Below are 19890 nucleotides of genomic sequence, written 5' to 3'. Positions count from 1 at the left end.
AATTGGAGAAGTGCACACAGAGACAACTTCATGCAGAGAAAATAACCTCTGGCACCAACTGATCATGAATGGTCATGGGTGACCAGCCTTTAAAGCTACCTCACATGTAAAAATTGAACGGCTATGTCCTCCAGTGCTGTTTGTCAAGAGATTTGAATCCTTGTCTGGAGAACCAGAAGAGCAGAGAACTTATCTGAGAATCTGACAAGCAGCCAGACACCTGGCAACCCTACTGCACAATTATTTCACTCTCTGTCATTTTATGGAAACAGTCCTCTTCAAGAGAGACAATTCCAGGGTTGGCAAAACTCTTGTGAACTGCCCTCTACTGAGGGCTAAGGCCCCAGCACTTTCTGAATGTTGTCCATTGATGATACCATACCTTCTTCTCACAGGCTTGGCTGTGCACCATTTCTACAATATGCTTTAAAATAAGAAAATTGGGTGAAGTACTCAGAATCCAGAGAACCGTAACAAGGGACTCAGCCTTTTCTACAACTGCTGAAAGGATCATTCGCCCATTTCTAGTTAAAGCTGGGTTTGTTTATGCAGTTGAAACATTTCTATGTTCCTTTTCTCTTAAACATTTAGAGCATGGTTTACAATAGCTCGTAAAACCAAATAAAGCATAAGTTATTACCAAAATAGTTTACAATGGTAAAAGGAACAAGCAGAAGGAAGAAACAATAATCCTACAGTTTGTATACTCATGAATCAAACTGCAGGTTGGACCTGATTGTCTGGATCTTATCCATCCAGTGCATATGCTATCAGGAATGAGATTATCCGTCATTTTGGAAAAAAACTCACATTGGCTTGTGGGGTTGCAGTATTCATGATGCTAGACCACTTTTACATGGTCTAGCATCACAGACACATTGAAAACTATCTTATATTGAGTTAGATCCTTGGCCCATTTGTGCCAGTACTGTCACCTCTGACCAGCAATGTATAGCATTTCAAGCAGGATTCTTTTCTAGACCTAGTTGGAGATGCTAGGGATTTGAACTTATGACCTTCTGTACATGCTACTGAGCTACAATCTCTTTCAATAGGAAAGCTGAGGTGGGATGGGGGCAGTAAGTGTAAAGGAACCCAACAAGCATCTTGGATGTGTGACCAAGCAATAGGCATAGGCATCAAGTCACAATTAACAAGGTTTCTTTGTGACACCACTCTATGGTTCCACTTATTTACTAGATGACAAGAACTTGCTGAAGAATCAGACAAGTTCATCACACTGCTGGTAATTGAAGTGGCATGCCATCTGTTTCAGCTTTTCTAGGAAATATTCTGGGATATACAATGTGGCTGAGAGGCACTCACATGCACAGAGAGCAAAACAGACTTTCTTTCATTCCACTTAAACCTCACTCTTCTGAAGAGTGGAAAGCAGTTTACCTCTAGTTCTCAAGCTGTATCCTTTGTATCCTTTTTATAAACAGGTGTAAAAATGATTAGAACATTGCAATTACACCGTAACAGGAGTAAAAACACAAACAGTACTGTGGTACCTTTAAAATTAATAAATTTATTTAAATGTGAGCTTTCATGGATAATCTAAGCATATAAGAAGAGTCGTGTTTCCTTTTTTCATGGCCAGATTGCTGCTGGTTGTTTTTTTTCTGCTTGTGCATAGAAACAGGCACCCTCTTGCTTTGTGGACAAAGAGGTGGATACAAGTGTCGGTATGCATGCATATGTATAACAATAGTCCTTTACCACCAATCTTTGCATTCTGGCCCTTACTGTCAATTTACTTACATTTTCTTCATATTCTTTTGTTACCAGCTGCTGTACTGATAAAACAATGTCTGGTTTGTTAGCCCTTGCTTGATCAGTCATTCAAGAACTCTTATCTGTTCCACACAACAAAACAGAATGTTGAGCAGAGGGAAATTGCTAAAAGCATAATAATGCCTTTCCCCCCGTTTCTGATAGAATTTTATTATGAATATTGTGTGGAGTTCCTGTTATGCTGTGTGCATATGTGTGCATGTATATACACTGCTAAAAAATAATGGGAAGTTACAATAACAGACAAAATGTAGACAAGATTCTCTTAAAGAATGCTGTTTATTTCTTTTATCCTTTTATCTGGCCTTCCTTTCAAGTAGAACTAGTATAGGCATTCCCAGTAAATGTGTCTGTTATTTTACTATATTATTTCTAGGCTTGCATAGAATAGTCCTGCATATATTATTCATTCCTTTGTATTATTAAAATTGCCTAAATAACATCTGATGGGATACCCTGATTAGTATGTAAATTGTTCCATATCTCCTAGTTAGTTCTGAGAGGTGGTTTACATTTGAACACAGAAAGTAAAAGACTTGTCAAATAAATACAGGGAAGCACAACAAATAGCAGAAGGACTTGGATATATTTGTCACATACACTGAATATTAATTGTGTGTGCTAGTCTAAAGGGGAAAGCTGCCATACATTGGGCATGTTTTGAGAAGACAGAAGACATCAGAAAAAGAAGAACACTATATATGAAATGGATTGACTCAATAAAAATATCCTTCCATTTGTAAGGGCAGATCTACACTGGGTTTTTTGGAGTCGGCTGGTGTGGGCTAAATAGGGTTGCTTCAAGTCAGTGGATGTGCAATATGCCATTTGGTGTGATTCTCACATCCAAGTGACATACTGGCAAGTCAAGTGATCCTGTTGCATCCAATGCCTTCCAATATTGTGAACTGGCTTAACACAGAAGTTAATTCACAATGTTGGCATTTGAACACTTCATCTGCACCTTGGCAGAGGAAGTGAAAGTTTTTTAAAAAGACTGTGGTAGATTATCAATGAGGCACATCATCATTTTTTAAAAGAGTAATATTTTCTTTGGTTTGTCTGAAGGGCCAGTTGAGAAATTGCCCTCAGCCAAATCTATTAATTCAGTCATGGGCATTTTATTGACTGGTTCTGGTAACAGTCAATACATGTATTTGGACAACCGTAGAACAAAGCAAAGCAGCATAATGCTCACACTTTGCAAGCTACACTCCCTAAAGTTGCCTGACTAATTATCACATTGTCCAAATCCACACAGTGAGTAGGTATAAGCAAGATGTGTGTAAACTGGCCTTTAGCCAAAAGGAAAAAGGATGTATGCTGAATCTTAAATACAACATAACTGAATTCAGACAAGATTGTTCTTATTGCTAAATATATGCTGAGCCATAAAAAATGTATCCATCTAAATAATGTTTTTAATTTATTTTAAATAGCTAAAATCCTGTTGCCATGTTACAAAAAAGATGTAACGTTTAGAAGTGAATTGACTTAATTTAGGAACTCTCAGTAAATATTATGCAACATATAGTGTCTAAGGACATTTCTTAATCTGAGGCAGTTTTCCTCCAAAAGTTATGTCTTTTGTATAGCTGTGCAGTAGGATTTCATCCAAAATTTTAATCTGTTGTTGTTGTTGTTGTTTGTTTGTTTGTTTGTTTGTTTGTTTGTTTGTTTGTTTATTTATTTATTTATTTATTTATTTATTTATTTATTTATTTATTTATTTATTTATTTATTTATTTATTTATTTGATTTATACCCCGCCTATCTGAGCGACTCGTCCACTCTAGGCGGACATTGGTTTTGATTACCTGCTGGCCTTAGCACTGATAAACATATAGTTTAAAGATATTAACAGTTTGGAGCCAGATTCTCTGAAGGACTGGCTGGGCACACATGAATCTGCTCATAAGGGCTGGAGGCACAACTCTTCAGCCCACTCTTAATTTGGTTAGATTCAAGGACACTATGCACAGGACCTTCTCAGTAGTAGACTCTGTCTCATAGGACTCACCTTTAAGTCATCTAAAGAGGCTTTTGAAACTCTGCACATTTTGAAAAGGGTTTAAATTAATGTACTTTATTGAATGTAATGCTGTTTTACTGAAGATCTGCTAGTATGGCTGTGTGTTTTTCTACTGACTTGGTTGTACTTTAATGTACTGTTGTCATTTTCACAAATCCTATAAAAGTCAGATCACAAAACACCTAGTATGACAGGTAAGAAAAGTTTTTGTCTAGATGAATTATACTACTCTATTGGAAACAACAAAGCAGAAATGGAATGCATAAACTTTACAGTGCTTGGTGTCAGCAAACTCAAGTGGAGTGGAACAGGATACTTTCAGTCAAACAACTACTAAGTGTTCTACTCGGGAAATTAAAAACATAAGAAATGGAGTAGCTCTAATACAGAGACAAGATGTAGCACAGGCAGATAGGAGCTATAATGCAAGATCTGACCAAATAATATCAATCAGATTCTGTAGAAGACCTATCAACATAACCATCATTCAAGTCTATGTTCCAACTCATAACACTGAAGATGAAATTGAAAGTTTTTATGCAAGAGTCCAAGAGGAAATTAATCACACACAAATGTTGATGATCATAGGCAACTGGAATGCAAAGATAGGGAACAAAGCAAAACCAAATGTTGTTGGAAAATTTGACCTAGGGGACAGAAATGAAGCAGGAGAATGACTCATAGAGTTCTCCAAAGCAAACCATTTATTTATAGAAAATATATGCTTCAAGCAACCAAACGGACGGCTATACATGTCGACATCATCAGATAGCTAATACAGAAATCAAATATACTATGCAGTTGGAAGCAGGAAATGGAGAAGCTGTATTCTTTCAGCCAAAACAAAACCAGGAGTGGACTGTGGTACTGATCATGAACTGTTAATATCTAACATTGGAGAAAAGCACAAAAGCACCAAAAGAATCATAGTACCAAAATATAATCTAAACAACATTCCTGATTAATTTAAAGTCCCCATAAAGAACAGGTTTGCATTACTAAACTCAATTGACCATGAACCAGAAAAACTATGGAGTGAAACTGGAGTTTCTATCAGAGAAGAAAGCAAAAAGACAATTCCTCTAGTAAAACAGAAAAGAAAACTCAAGCTAGATGATGGAATAACCACTTAAAATTGTAAAGGAAAGGTGAGAAGAAAGTAAAAAGTGACAGAAATAGGGCCAGAATCCTGAATGCAGTTTTTCTGTGACTGTCACATAGAGACAAAGAGAAATATTACAGCAACTAGTGTGAAGAAATAGAGAACAGCAAAATGGGGAAAACAAGATACCTCTTCCAGAAGATCTAAAATATCAAATGGAAATTTATGCCTAGATTAGAAATGCTGAATGACCAATAGGGAAGCACACTATCTGACCCGGAAAAAATAAAGAGAAGGAAAAAACAGCATATTGAAGACCTATACAGAAGTGCCATAAGGATGGCAGACTCATTTGAAGAGGAATCCTATGATGAAGAACCTGCAGTCCTAGAAAGCAAAGTGAAAGCTGCTCTGATTGCACTAGGAATAAATAAATCACTGGGATAGGTGGGATAACAGCAGAATTGTTTCAAGTCACAGAGACTGAATCTGTCTGTTCAATTTGTATGCAGAACGTATGATACGGTATGCCAGACTAGATTCAGATGAACGAGCAAAAATTGGTGGAAGAAACATTAATAAGATTTACAGATGACACAATTGTATGGACAGAAAGCAGCAATGACCTGAAACTACTTTTAGGGAAAGTGAAAAGAGGGGGTGCTAAAGCAGGGCTGCAACTGAACATTAAGAAAACAAAAATTATGACTACAGAAGAACTATACAACTTTAGCATGAATAATGAAGAAACTGAAATAGACATTTTGTACATCTTGGTTCAATCATAAATCCAAAGGGAGATTGCAGCCAAGAAGATCAGAAGAAGGCTGAAACTCAGAAAAGCCACAATGAAGGAATTAGAAAATATCATAAAATGTAAGGATCTGTCTCTGGAGACCAAAACCAAGATCCATACTCTGTTATTTCCAATCACCATATATGGGTTTGAAACATGAACAGTAAAGAAAGCTGACAGGGAAAAAATGATTCATTTGAAATGTGGTTCTGGAGGACAACTTTGTGGGTACAGTACTCTAGACTGCCAGAAAGATAAATAAGTGGGTCCTAGATCAAATCAAGCCTGGGCTATCTCTGGAGGCAAAAATGTTGAAACTGAAGCTGTTGTACTTTGGGCACAGGATGAGTAGACAAGGATTCCCTGGAAAATACAATAATGCTGGGAAGAGTGGAGGGCATCAGGAAAAGGGAGAACCAAGTACAGTACATTATCCTAAAGGAAGCCACAGACTTGGGTTTACAAGAGCTGATTAGGGATGTTGAAGCCAGAACCTTTTGATGATCATAGGGTCGCCATGAGTCAGAGGTGATTTGATGGCACACAACAACAAAGTTTTACTAGGGAGACCCACACAGCCTACAACCCTGGATATATGTGCAATATCTCTCCAGCACCATTCTGAATGCAGAGAAAGAGCTGTTAATATTATATTCTGATTGGAGCCATTTAATTAAAAAAAAATAAAATAAAATACCTCAAGATAACCCATTGGCATGACCAAAGAAACTGCAGCTTAGTAATAATAGAACAATGAGGTACTTTCTGCAAAAAGAGGGATTGCAAAATGAGCAACATATTTTACTAATGCAAATAATCTCTTCCTAACAGCTGGAAATACAACATGCCTTTAATATGTCTATAATCCTAACACATTCCTTTGCTTTCTTTGTAGGCAGACCAGTAATGATTGTGGTTGAATACATGGAGAATGGATCCCTTGACTCTTTTCTACGGGTGAGGTGTCATTTTCTAAGGACATTTGAATACGAAACCTTTGAATAAGAGAGATTTAAAATCATTTATCATAAATTAATTTTTACATAATGTTATTCATGGATTTTTAGTTGTACAGAAGTATTTTCCCCAGGGTGCATTTTTAGGTACAGTGATACATTAGAACATAGCCAGGGGGAAAAGAAGATTTAAATGTAAGAATATAATTGATTTCTTCTACAAGTTCTCTTCCCATATTTAGCCAAATGCATTTGAAATGGTGTTATTATGAACAAAAAGATAAATTGAAATGCAAATGCCTTGCCATATGGCTTCTGCTCAGTCATTTAAAAATATTTTATATGAAGGGTTTTTTTTCCTTTGGGAACTACAACACAGGTTCAGTCACTGATTTATAATTATTTACATTTTCTTGCTTTTAAACAAATTGAATTAGGAACTCTTGGAGTGGCTTGACAATAACCTCATTCCACTTAAGGTCAGTTGTTGAGTCTTTGCAGACATGGGTACAAATATAAAAATGAATCAGGATATTCGTTAAATATCCTTGATTCATCAGATATTCGTTGTTTCATATTCTTGGGGTCCAGAGACCCCAAAAAATATGAAGCAACAAATATAACCCTTTTATATTTGTCCCATCATTCCCTACCTCTGTTCCTCAGAGGCATAAGCATAGAGGGGTTTTCCCTTCAGGCGGTTTGCTAAAGCCTGTCTGAAGGGAATCCCACCCCCCGGGGCTGGGGGATGGGTTGGTTCCTCTTTCCTCCTCTTCCTATGCCTGTGTGGCATAAGAAAGAGGAGGGCAGGGATCAAAGAGGGATCATAGGGATCCCCCAGCCTCTGTGGGATCACTTGATCCCTATTTTCCCTCCTCTTGCTATGGCTTAGCAAGAGGAGGGGAAAAGGGATCAAAGTGCTGCAGGATCGCTTGGATCCCTGCTTTCACTCTTACTAAGCCCCGTGGGGCTTAGCAAGAGGAGGGGAAATGGATCAAAGCAATTCCACAGCTGCAGCTGTGCAATTGCTTTGATCCCTACTTTCCCTCCTCTTGCTATACCCTGGGGCATAGCAAGAGGAAAAGGGGGGGAATGACCCGACGAATGACAAATTGATTTGTTGTTTGTCAGGTCACTGGGGGGCAATTCGTTGTTCATGACGAAGTGCCAATCAAGACGAAGTGCCAAAATGGCATTTCATCCCCATCTCTAGTCTTTGTATACCAGAGAAGAACATATGATAAGGGAATGGCAGAAAAAGTTTGCATGAATAACAGATATGTCTCCTTGTACTGTGCATTATTAATCCACCAGTCTTTTAGATGTGCATAACTACAGTGGTATTATTTGGGAACAGATGAGACACTTTTTTCATGCTATAGTTTCCTGTTACAGGCCCACGCTAATTACTTATGACAATATACCACACTTACACACTAAAAGAAGCTTCCACCACTAGCTGTGCTGGCCAGGATTTCTGGGGGTTGCAGTCCAAGAGCCCAAGGTTGGGAACCACTGCATTGTAAAAAACTAAAATGACAAGTTTTTACTATTCGCCAGATGGAGATTACAGCACAGCCACCACTACTGGCGTGCCTCCATCAGGTCAGCTTGCCTGCAAAGATTCTGAATAGGAGGGGCCTACCAGAGGTCATATCTTGAGTTATATAAACAGCTTTTTTTTTTGCTTCAGTTGTGGTCTATCTACTCAGTTGTCTTTTGATTACATTTAACATCTAAAAAGACTGTAGACATTTCATCTTAATCACATTAATAATTAGCATAGCAAAAGACTAAAGCTCCAGATTTAGAAAGAAGTTTACTTCTTTTTAAAATGTTATTTCCTGCCAGTTACTTGAAATGTAAAGTTTTAAATGGGAATTATTATGGGAATACAAAAAAAAAAAACCACAAACCCACATACGTTTATCTCTAAGCAATAATAAGATGTTACATTTACAAGGAGAGTTGAATCTAGAGATCTCAAAGACTTTTGTAAAGTCAGTATTTCTTCATATATAATAATACCTTCAAGCATTTTTATAGAAAAATAAAGATAAAGCCAAAGCCAAACGATAAAAACCCAACATGAAATAAATATGCTTCAACTTTTTGTCTTTCCAGAGTTCTAGAAATAAATCTGTGGCTTGTTCATGAGGAGCTGATGATTCTGATCACACTTCCTGGCAAAAGCATATTTGAAGGTGTTTGACTAGTAATGTTAAATATGGAGAATGTTCTTCCTATAACTTTCTCAGGTTACCAAAAAGTGATAGTAGATTTTTGTAAACATTTTATTCCAAAAGCTTTAACCTTAGATGGTTACTGTACTGCAGCTAAAACTGTGCTCACGACCTGGGGTTCAAATCCCAGGTAGCCGGCTCAAGGTTGACTCAGCCTTCCATCCTTCCGAGGTCGGTAAAATGAGTACCCAGCTTGCTGGGGGGGGCAATGTGTAGCCTGTATAATTAAAAAATTGTAAACCGCCCGGAGAGTGCTTGTAGCGCTATGGGGCGGTATATAAGTCCAATAAATAAATAAATAAATAAATTACATTCCAGTGAAGCTAGGATTCTCATTCCATTTGGAGACAAAGAAATAGTAATATTATCCTAAGTTGATGTCAAGATGTGTTGTGCTACACATGTGAACTAAGCAGTGGAACTGATAGTTACAAAGCATGAGGAAAGGCAGAAAAGGAGCAAAATAAATTCTGAAGGGGCAATATTTGTCTTGCACAGTAAATTGTCCCATACAGAAATATTTCTATATTTCTTATTTGTGGTTTGCTCCTAAACATGTCTCCTCATAGTAATCTGCATAGGTTAGCTTGAAATTTCTAAAGAAGCTTGTTCAGGAATGCAGCCAGCCTTACTTAAAATTCAAAATTAGATTTCTATGTGAAAACCTTTAGTAGGTACTACTAAAGAGGCAGTGTTGGGTTTTTGTTTTTGTTTTATTTTGTCCCCCTGAATAGGGAAGATTAATGCCTACAGTAAGGAGAAAAGAGCTGCTATTGTCAACTGCATGAGAGAAATTCAAGGAAACTTTCCCTCCCACAAAGAAGCAGGGTTAGAAAGTTTCACACTCTCACACTAACTCTCACACTTGCTAGAGTTTAAAGGCCATGGCAGTAAAAAAAGATGGCAACCATAGAGACCAAGATACATCACTGGTGCTTGAAGAAGGGGGCTTCAGTACAAACAGTTCACTTGACTCCAGTACAAACAGCTAGTCAGTACAGCTCGAGGCAATAAGACGAGATACTAAGAAACCTTTGGTATGGGATTTCCAATTCAGGGGGAGAAAAGGTGGACAGGAAAGGACAAAATAGAAAAATGAGCACTCATCGTAGATGAAAAGGATAGAAAGGGAAATCCACCTGTTAACAAATTCTCATCTTTTTACTTTGTAATAGCTGAAATAACAAACTGTTCTATTATTGAGACATATTTATCTCTCTGTACTTCTGCAGTCAAACTTTTGAAGATTCTGCATTGCTCTGGAGAATTTAAGCTTCAAAGCTTTCCAGCCTGCAAGACAGGCTATGTTAACAATATGCTGAAGTAAAAGGAAAGAATCTTGAATAGCAGTTGCAATGAGACCAGCTGCTTATAGAATCTCACTGGTCTATTATTGTCATGGCAGCAGCTGAAGATTTTTACTCCTCTACTTCTTTTTTCTTACTTCAAATTCACCAGCACTTTATTCTCTGTCTTCTCCAGTGAAAAATGTAAAAATGGTCTCTAATTTAATACTCAGAGCCTTCTGTCTGAATCCTAGAGTGGTCAATATGACCAGATAGGTGGGGTAAAATGGAATGAATGAATGAATGAATGAATGAATGAATGAATGAATGAATGAATGAATGAATGAATGAATAAATAAATAAATAAATAAATAAATAAATAAATAAATAAATAAATAAATAAATAGTAGTACCTGAAAGAAGCCATCTTCACACACTGGACTTGAGATAAAATAAATTAAATTGTCTATTGATTTTTACTACCTTATTTATTCATTAACTTTATTTTTATGTTACCTTTACCCAATGAAGGGACCTAATATAGCTCACAAGGTATTAAAAAATTGTTTTAGCTACCCTAAAACAACAGTAATATTAAAACAGTAAGTAAGTTTTAAATTGTTTAAAACACTTTTAAGAATAAGTAAGTGCCACCAAGTCCATTCTGACATGGCAGTCCCTTCCAGGATCTTACAGGTACAGAGTACTCAGAACTGGTTTACCATTCCATTATTCTGTGGGTGCCCTGAAACTGTGCAGCTTGTCAAAGGCTGCATAGGCTGGCTTTTCTCCTGGGACACACAGTGGGGAATTGATCTTCCATTATCTTGCTCCTCAGTCATATACTCAACCAGAGTATAAATTAGCTTAAAACACACATAAAAACTATAATAATGATCATGTGAAGTATCTCAGAATCAAAACCCCTTTCTTGGCCTATTCATTCATTCATTCATTCATTCATTCATTCATTCATTCATTCATTCATTCATTCATTCATTCAGTTATCAAAAGCCTGTCTAAAAATAGGGGGGGGGGGATCACCACCTGTCTCCTAAAGCATAGGACGAATGGAACTAACTCCAGCTCCAAAGGAGGGCATTTACAACCTTGGAGAAGACACAGAGAAAGCTTCTGAAGTCTTCGCCAGATGTGTATGTGAGGGCAGCAGGACTGGTAGAAGGGGCTCCCCTAAAAATATTAAGAGCTGGGGAGCCTCCTGTAGGGAAGTGTGATTCCTCAGTAAAGGGATTAATATCTCTCTGATCAATCATTTATTATATTTATTATATTCTACCTGAAAAACAGCACAGCTACATGGCGGAGCGGTTCGTAAGTTGGATTGTTCGTAGGTATTTATTATTTTATTTTATTTATACCCCACCTATCTGGTCAGTTAAGATCACTCTTAACCAGTAGGGACATTCATAAGTAGGGGTCCCACTGTCCTATGCTTTAGGAGACAGGTGGCGATCCCCCCCAATTTTTAGACAGGCTTTTGATAGATAGATAGATAGATAGATAGATAGATAGATAGATAGATAGATAGATAGATAGATAGATAGATAGATAGATAGATAGATAGATAGATAGATAGATAGATAGATAGATAGATAGATAGATAGATGAAAATTCGTAAGGTAGGGACATTCATAAGTAGAGGTCCCACTATACTGTATATGATGCTGAGCCACAACATGACATGGCAACATATGCTGCACCAGAATTACAAGCAGATACATTTATAAACTATTTAAATTAGACATTTTAAGGTTGTTCTATACTATGAGATGTTTTATATATGCAAATTAGCACTTGGTGATGGGCATTTAAATATGTGGACTGGCCCAGGAAAATGTTGTGCTTGAAATGCCTTTGATGGGAAAACTTGAAGTGTTATATCTGTGCTAATTTAACTATGCAAGTTATCTCTTGATATTGCTGCATCAAGTCATAAACATGTGTCTGTGAGCCAAGCTTATTTTTACTGAAACAATTTCATTCAGTGTTTATTTGGTTGCAGCCTACCTTCAGGCCAAAGCATGAGACAGGCAACTTTGTATAAGGAAATGATATCATAATAGCTTTATCGTCAACACTACTGTGTTCCCAAGACCAGAATGCCAAGAAGGTTCATTGTTTCTTTTTGAGAACCAGTTGTGAAACAGAAGCAAACTTCAAATTGTAAGGCTGTGGACGATGGTAAAGGATAATCACATGTCCTTTTCTTCTTGCATCAACTCAGCTGCTAATTGCAGGGTTCCCTATTGCATTGCTTTTAGCCTCCATAAAAAGGCCATGTACAGAGAGCAGGAGGAGGGGCAAATTACCAGTGAAGAGTACAAACAAGTACAGGTACCCAGTATTTGTAGGAAGAAGGTCAGTAGGCTAAAACTCAGAATGAGCTCAGGCTTTAAAGAAAGATTAAAAACAATAAAATGGTTGTCCAGCTGTGCTTTAGGAATCAGAGAAACTAGGAAGCAATAGTGACACTGTGTGGAGAAGATAGAGGCCATGGTCACACAAGCTAAATGTTGCCTTCCCATCCCCCACTGGGTTTGTATCATAAATTTGCAGGCACATGACACACAACCATTAGCAAATCATTTACCTGGTGAGCATGCTAACTGTAGGTCATTTCTTGCTCAGCTACTACTTCCTACTTTTTTGTTGTTCTGGATCTTTTAAAAAATGTCTTGCTGCATCTGTGAACAGTCTTATCACAACTTTTTTGAACTACTGTCACCACAAGGGACTTCTCAAAAATAAGTTATATCAAAAATAATCTCCCTCCCTCCCTCCCTCCCTCCCTCTCTCGTTAAAACCTTTATAAATCATGAGAAAGCTGTGGATCTAAAATGTTTCCATATCAGCAAGGCTTTTGGTAAACAGTTACATGATATTTTTGTGGGCATGTCAGTAAAATGTGGGCTAGAGACAATGCTATCCATTGGGTGAATTTGTAACCAGCTGAAGGATCATACTCAGAGTGCTCACTTCTGATAGATTCCTTGTCATCCTAGAAAGAGGTGACACAGTGAGGTTGCAGGGTTCTATCCTTGGACCATTGTTTTTCAAAGCCTTTATACATGAGTTTTATACATGAGTTGGATAAAAGAGTAGAAGGGATCTCCATCAGATCTGCAGATATTACTGAACTGGACAGAGCAGTCAGTACCTGAGAAAACAAAGTGTGGATTGAAGGTGATCTTAACAGACAGAAGAACTGGGCCAAACTAAGAAAATGAGTTTCAGCATACATGAAATTCTATATTTGGGCAAAATAACAACAGCAGCAGCAGCAGCAGCAGCAGCAGCAGCAGCAGCATCATCAACAACAACAACAACAACAACAACAACAACAACAACAACAACAACAACAACAACAACAACAACAACAACAACAACAACAACAAATCAGATGGGCAAATATAGAATGGATGTAGCCAGGTTTGGCAGTATTAAATGTACAAAATATCTAGGGATCTTAGCTGACAAAAGTTAAGCACAAGTCAACAGTTTAATGCAGAAGCAAAAAATGGCTAATGAATTTCTATGCTACATCAGTAGATGGATAGTGTCCAGATCAAGGGCATGGAAGGGTGTTCTGTTTTGGCCAGACCTCACCTGGAGTACTCTGTCAAGTACTGAGCACCACAGAAAAACTGGAATATATCCAGATATACTGTCATGAACAAAGCAATAAAAAGTCAGCAACCAAGGCGAATAAGGAATGGTTGAGGCAGTTGGATAAGTTTAGCCTGATGAAGAGGGGACTGAGATTTTGTTAGTTAGTTTTTTTGTTTTTTTTTTTACCCATGGCAGCTTACATCATTAAAAGACAATATTTAAAAAAACAGTAAGTATAGAAATACTAAAAAGGATCAAACAATACCACTCTAAGAAGCAGTAAATAAAAGCAATACCAAATGTACATTCAAATCAGTTCCGTATTTCTGTGATACATTGTACCTAACAAAGCCATGTCCAAAGATACTTAGTTGATTTGCCTTCTGTTTTGTCTGATTGTTCTAAATATTTTAGTGCAGATAGAGAGCAATGCTTCCTGACCCAGAAGGAAAAGCATTCTGAAATTATGCAATGGGTGAATTGGCACAATTCAGTTTTCTACATAGCATTTAATTTTAGTTGGCTTTTAAAAAACTGAATCATATGCATAAGGTGCTTCAAATCATGTATTTATTTATTTACATGTTTGCTATCCTTCTCTTCCGCCAAATGCTTTCTAAGTGTTACCCAGATAGAGCATATGTATACATGTGAAAATAACATTTTGAAAAAATGAATGTAAAAACAAAATTTAATTAAGACAAACAAAAACCAGATGAAAAACATAAGCTGCACAGGAAAGAAGCAAGCCAAAAAAAAGAGCTATTGACTGGTTCCATCATGTTTTATTAAATCAAAAAGTTCAGAGCACCATTATCCGGAATGATCCAGCAAAAACAACAAAAGGTCATGTAGACTTACAGTCCAAGATATTTATTATTATGTAAGGCATTAAGTATTATTCCACCTCCGAGAACTAGTGATGTAGTATATAGTTTGTTGGACTAGGACATGGAAGGGCTGTATTCAAATCCCTGCTGAGCCATGGAAACTCACTTGAGGAGAGCAGAAATGATAAACCACCCCTTGAACATCTTATATAGCTCAGGAACCCTATGAGGACTGAGACAAGTTGGAAGCCACTTGATGGCATATAACAACATACACATGTTGGGGTTGGGTTGGGTTGCAAATAGTGATGTCAGGGGGAAATCAATCCCCAGTGCAGTGGTCCTTCAGAAGAAGTACTGACTGTCCAATTCACTAATATCTGCAAATTCAGAAGAAATGGTGTTGCTCTAATAGTTCAGGAGGGCATATTATAGAAAGAGAAAAAGACAAGAAATCTATATTGTATCTTTTGAGAAAATAAGAGACTATTATAATACCTACGCCTTTTATTGTGGGCTTGTAGCCCAGCGCTTAATGCCATAGCACACCATAACATGTTCTCTTTCATTTCAATGGCACACTAATAATAAGCAAAGCAGCAAAGAAAAAGACCAAAACTTATTACCACACTTGAATTCCTAAAGGCAAGTTGAAGACAGGCTGAGGAGAGCAAGTAAAAAATATTTTTCTTTAGGGAAGAAATGTCAGGATATATTGCTCTTCAATGAAACAGCCATTATATAATTCCCAGTACAGCCTTGCCATTAACCTCATCCTTTCTGTCAGTTAGAGGTTAGATGCTGCAGCAGAAGCCCGTGTTAAATAATCTTGGGAAAGTAGAAGAGAATTCTATAAAATGAAGCCATAAAGTGTGGGGTATAAATCCATCTAACAGTGACTCTCTAGTCAGAGTTCATTTTGAGTGGAAGAGACCCACATAACACTGTGAAGTTTAATAGCCCCATCTCTATCGGTCTGCTGCAAGAGATGAAGATAAGTGTTTCTTCTTTCTTACCTTTTCCCCTTGTTTTCTCCCACAGCAGCTTACACCGGGCCTACTTTCCCCTTCCATTAAGAGCAGCCTTTGCAACGAAACTGTAAATTTCCCCCCTCCTCAATTATTTCATTCATTTTGTTCTTACATATTTCAGAAAACACGCTCTTTTTACACTGAAAAATAATCAAAACATGAAATTTAACACTGATTTTCATTTTACCCAACAACAGAGTGACATAACATTTTCCTATCTCAAATTAAAAACAGGCTATATTATTTTAAGAGATGTTATTTGTTTTTAATCTTTACTGTACCAAAATAAATGGTACAGTGGGAGAAAGGTTGACCATAATGTTGATGGGGCATATTCTCATCCCACCATTCACAGTTTTTTGTGGACCTTTGAACCTCTCTGCAGAGGAGAGATTACAGCATCTGGTCCTTTTGAGCTTAGAAGCAAGGTGGATAAATGGGGGGCATGGTAAACATCTATAAGACTATGCAATCTTGTGTAAAGAAAGTGGGCATAAAAAACTTTTCCACCCTCTCTCATAAGACTAGAATTAGAGTCTTCTACTTAAGTTGTATAGTTGGAGATTCAAGACCAAAAATAGGACTCTCTCTTCAACATTGCACATATATAAATGATAGGGTTTACTACCACAAGATTACGTCATGGTCACCAATTTAGATATCCATATAGGGTGAACTATTAATCACTGTTAGTCATTATACCTATATATTACCTCCCACAGTGTACTCCGTAACATCAGTTGCTGCTGTAGAGGGATGTTTTAATAGATTTACATATGTATGATTATATTATGAACACATACTGTTTTTTATTTTAAAATATTTTAAATCATTCTGTATAAAAGCAAAAAGTGTGCTGCTTATATATCGCCCCATAGCGCTTCAAGCACTCTCTGGGTGGTTTACAAGTTAATTATGCAGGCTACACATTGCCCCCCCCCCAGCGAGCTGGGTACTTATTTTACCGACCTCATAAGGATAGAAGGCTGTATCAACCTTGAGCTGGCTACCTGGGATTGAACCCCAGGTCGTGAGCACAGTTTTGGTTGCAGTACGGCAGTTTAACCACTGCACCACGAGGCTCTTAGTCAGTTTCTTGGCTCCAGATGGTGGGAAAACATACATGACTCACAGGTTTAGAGAATGTGATGATGGGAAGCATGTAGGAATTGAGCACTGGAAACTGAGCAAAGCTGTACCACTCCTTGGCTAGATGGATCCCTATACGGACTCCCCTAGTTTTTTGTTTAGCAGAAATTTCTATAGAAATTACTTCTATAAATTTTCTCTAAAATCTTGACAGCTAAAATTTAGCTTCTGTTAAAGTGTCGAAAGCTAAAGGCATTTGCACATTCCCATGCCTGTTAATATATAACACATACACTTATGTTCTGATTTAAGAGCTTGTGATTGTATGCAGCAGTACATAGTGACTTACTGTACGCTATTCAGTCTTAACTGTAAAATGCTTGTGTTCAGCACAGTGTCTGAACTTAGCAACAGATTCCCAAAACATTAAGCAATCTGCTATGCAAAACTAGATGCAGTTTACACTGTTTGCCAGATTATATCATGTTTAGCACATTACAAGTAATATACCAGCTTGAATTTTGTATAACTTGTTATGTAAAATTGAGGCTAATTGACAAAGTACAGGGTACATCTTGGTTGCAACTGAGAGTTTCCTCAGCAATTAGCTGCAACAAGTTCCACAAACTTATCTGAACACCAATAAGATTCTGACTCTCATAATACAATTTATTAGCCATCAAGCCAGATAGGTAAGGTAAAGGTTCCCCTTGACATTTAGTCCAGTCGTGTCCAACTCTAGGGCACGGTGCTCATCCCCGTTTCCAAGCCATAGAGCCAGCGTTTGTCCGTAGACAATTTCCATGGTCACGTGGCCAGCGTGACTAGACACGGAACACTGTTACCTTCCCACCAAGGTGGTACCTATTTATCTACTCGCATTAACATGTTTTCAAACTGTTAGGTTGGCAGGAGCTGGGACAAGTGATGGGAGCTCACTCTGTTGAGAGGATTCAATCTTACGACTGCTGGTCTTCTGAACTGGCAGCACAGAGGCTTCTGCAGTTTAACCTGCAGCGCCACCACGTCCCTACCTCAAGCCAGATACAACCTAGCCAAAGTTTATTGCAGCCTACTAAGTATTTGAAGCTGGCTGGATAACTCAGTGGCAAGACCAAGACCTTTGTCCGCTTGGGTCTGCCCAGTGGTTTAAGTACCTCCCTGTGAAGTTAGAGGTTGGGAGTTCAATTCTGAATTTGGAGTCCTGGGGCAAAGCTACCCTAATTTCAGCCCCAGGTGAGCGGTAACATGTATCTATATATCTTTAATTTACATAGTTCTAAGTTCCTGTTAAACTGCAAGTGGTGTCATTCATTGGCTAATCACATGAAAAAGCTTGCTTCTTTTCACAAGAAGGGCATCTAATCAGAACAATTCTGCTTAGAAGGGCATCTAACCAGAACAACTGGCCCAAATAGTGACCACACATTTTCTATACAGTGGAACCTCTACTTACAAATGTCCCTAAATACAAACATTTCAACTTATGAACAGCTCCGTCCACAAAATTTTGCCTCTAGTTGCGAATGGAGCTTCAACGTACGAACGAAAAAAGGCAGGGGGAAAGGGCAGGAAATCTACATTTGCTATCCTTTGGTGGCGAAGAAGCTGCTTCTTTGTAGTTCTTTTGCCCCAACAGTTAGGAAAAGGGAGGCTTGGCCTCCTGGGCTCCCACCGCTGCTGCTACTGCCTCCAGGAGGCGAGCCACTGGACCATCCCAGCTGGGCTCAGCCTCCCGGGCTTCCAGTGCTGCCGCCGCAGGCTTTCCCAGGGCTTGCCACAAATGGCGCCTTTCTCCGCTGCTGCACGGGTTGTCTGCCACCATGGGAGGCTTTCCTGGGGCTCGCCGCAAGTGCTGCCTTTCTCCACTGGGAAAGGGGTGGTGCGGAAACCCTGGCCCGGCAGCAGATGGTGGCGGAGAAAGGTGCTTGCAGCGAGCCCCAGGAAAGCTTCCCATGGTGAAGGACAACCCACGCTGTGGCGGAGAAAGGCGGTGCTTGCGGTGAACCCCGGGAAAGCCTCCGATGGTGCGATGGTGGTAGAGAAGCCCTGGCCCGGCAGCGGCGGCTGGAGCCCGGGAGGTCTCCTGGCAGCGGCAGTTGTGGCAATGGAGGTAAGGTGATGCACTTTGCTTTTTTAAAACTTTTTTTGTCTTTTGCGGGGTGGGATTGGGCTGGTGAGGTTATATTTCTGTTTATTTTTGGATTTGTTTTGTTTTTTTCAGCCCCAGGGGCTTGCAGTGTTTTATTTGGGGAGGTATTTTTTTTTCTTTGGTCGGAATGGATTAAATCGGTTTTCAATGCATTCCTATAGGAAATGGTGCTTCTACTTATGAACATTTCAACTTATGAACATCATCTAGGCTGGATTAATTTTGTAAATAGAGGTTCCACTGTATATATATTTAACTGTTTAAGGGCTAGAGATTCATTTTTTAAAAATGAAACTTTCAAATGTGGGGCGTATGATGGTTCAGGTGGCACTGAGTGGCAGATGATATGACATGTCTAAGACCTTTGTCCACCTAGATTCTCTCTCTGCCAGCAGGTGAGGCCATGGGCAGGGGTTGAGGGATGAAACGATACTGCAGTAATCTGTTATGATTGCATCACCTTGAATTGGGTCCTAGTCCCACACTGTTCTGGCTTTGAGTGTTGTTGTGTGCTGTCATGTCAGAACTGATTTACAACAAAACTAATAAGATTTTCAAAGTATGTGAGATATTCAAGGAGTCCTGCACCCACAGTGAGTTTCCATGGCTGAGTGGAGATTCAAACCCAGGCCTCTTGAGTCGTAGCCCATCACTCTGTCCACTGCAGTAGACTGAGTATTTGAGTTTGAATAAGTGTATTTGAAAGGAGGTGTCTAGGAGAGCTGTCTTGCTGGTGGATTTCCACATTCATGCTGAGACTACAGTATGCTTACGTAGCACAACACTATTTCTCTATTCCATCCAAATCCAAGGAAGCTATTTTGCTTCTAAACTGGATGTCTGTTCTCAGTAATGGATGAATGATGGTGAAACATAATCCAGGCAAGGCAGAGGTGCTACTGTCAGTTAAAAGGCAGATCAAGGAATAGGAATTCAAACTGTGCTG

The 19890-nt window shown here is 38.6% G+C and overlaps 1 protein-coding gene across 5 annotated transcripts in view; it reads left to right on the top strand.

Moving 5' to 3' along the window:
• EPHA6 (EPH receptor A6) overlaps nucleotides 1-19890 on the top strand; it is a 558183-nt gene that overhangs the window by 481958 nt on the left and 56335 nt on the right. For all 5 annotated transcript variants that reach the window (XM_078389828.1, XM_078389827.1, XM_020810349.3 and 2 more), the window contains one exon: nucleotides 6623-6684. In XM_078389828.1, the coding sequence (XP_078245954.1) occupies nucleotides 6623-6684 (62 nt within the window). The remainder of the gene's footprint in view (nucleotides 1-6622; nucleotides 6685-19890) is intronic.

The sequence above is a fragment of the Pogona vitticeps genome, chromosome 3 (genome assembly GCF_051106095.1).
Source record: "Pogona vitticeps strain Pit_001003342236 chromosome 3, PviZW2.1, whole genome shotgun sequence".
Classification (NCBI taxonomy): Eukaryota; Metazoa; Chordata; class Lepidosauria; order Squamata; family Agamidae; genus Pogona; species Pogona vitticeps.
The sequence above is the reverse complement of the archived record's forward strand: the minus strand, read 5'-3'. Positions and strand labels throughout refer to the sequence as shown.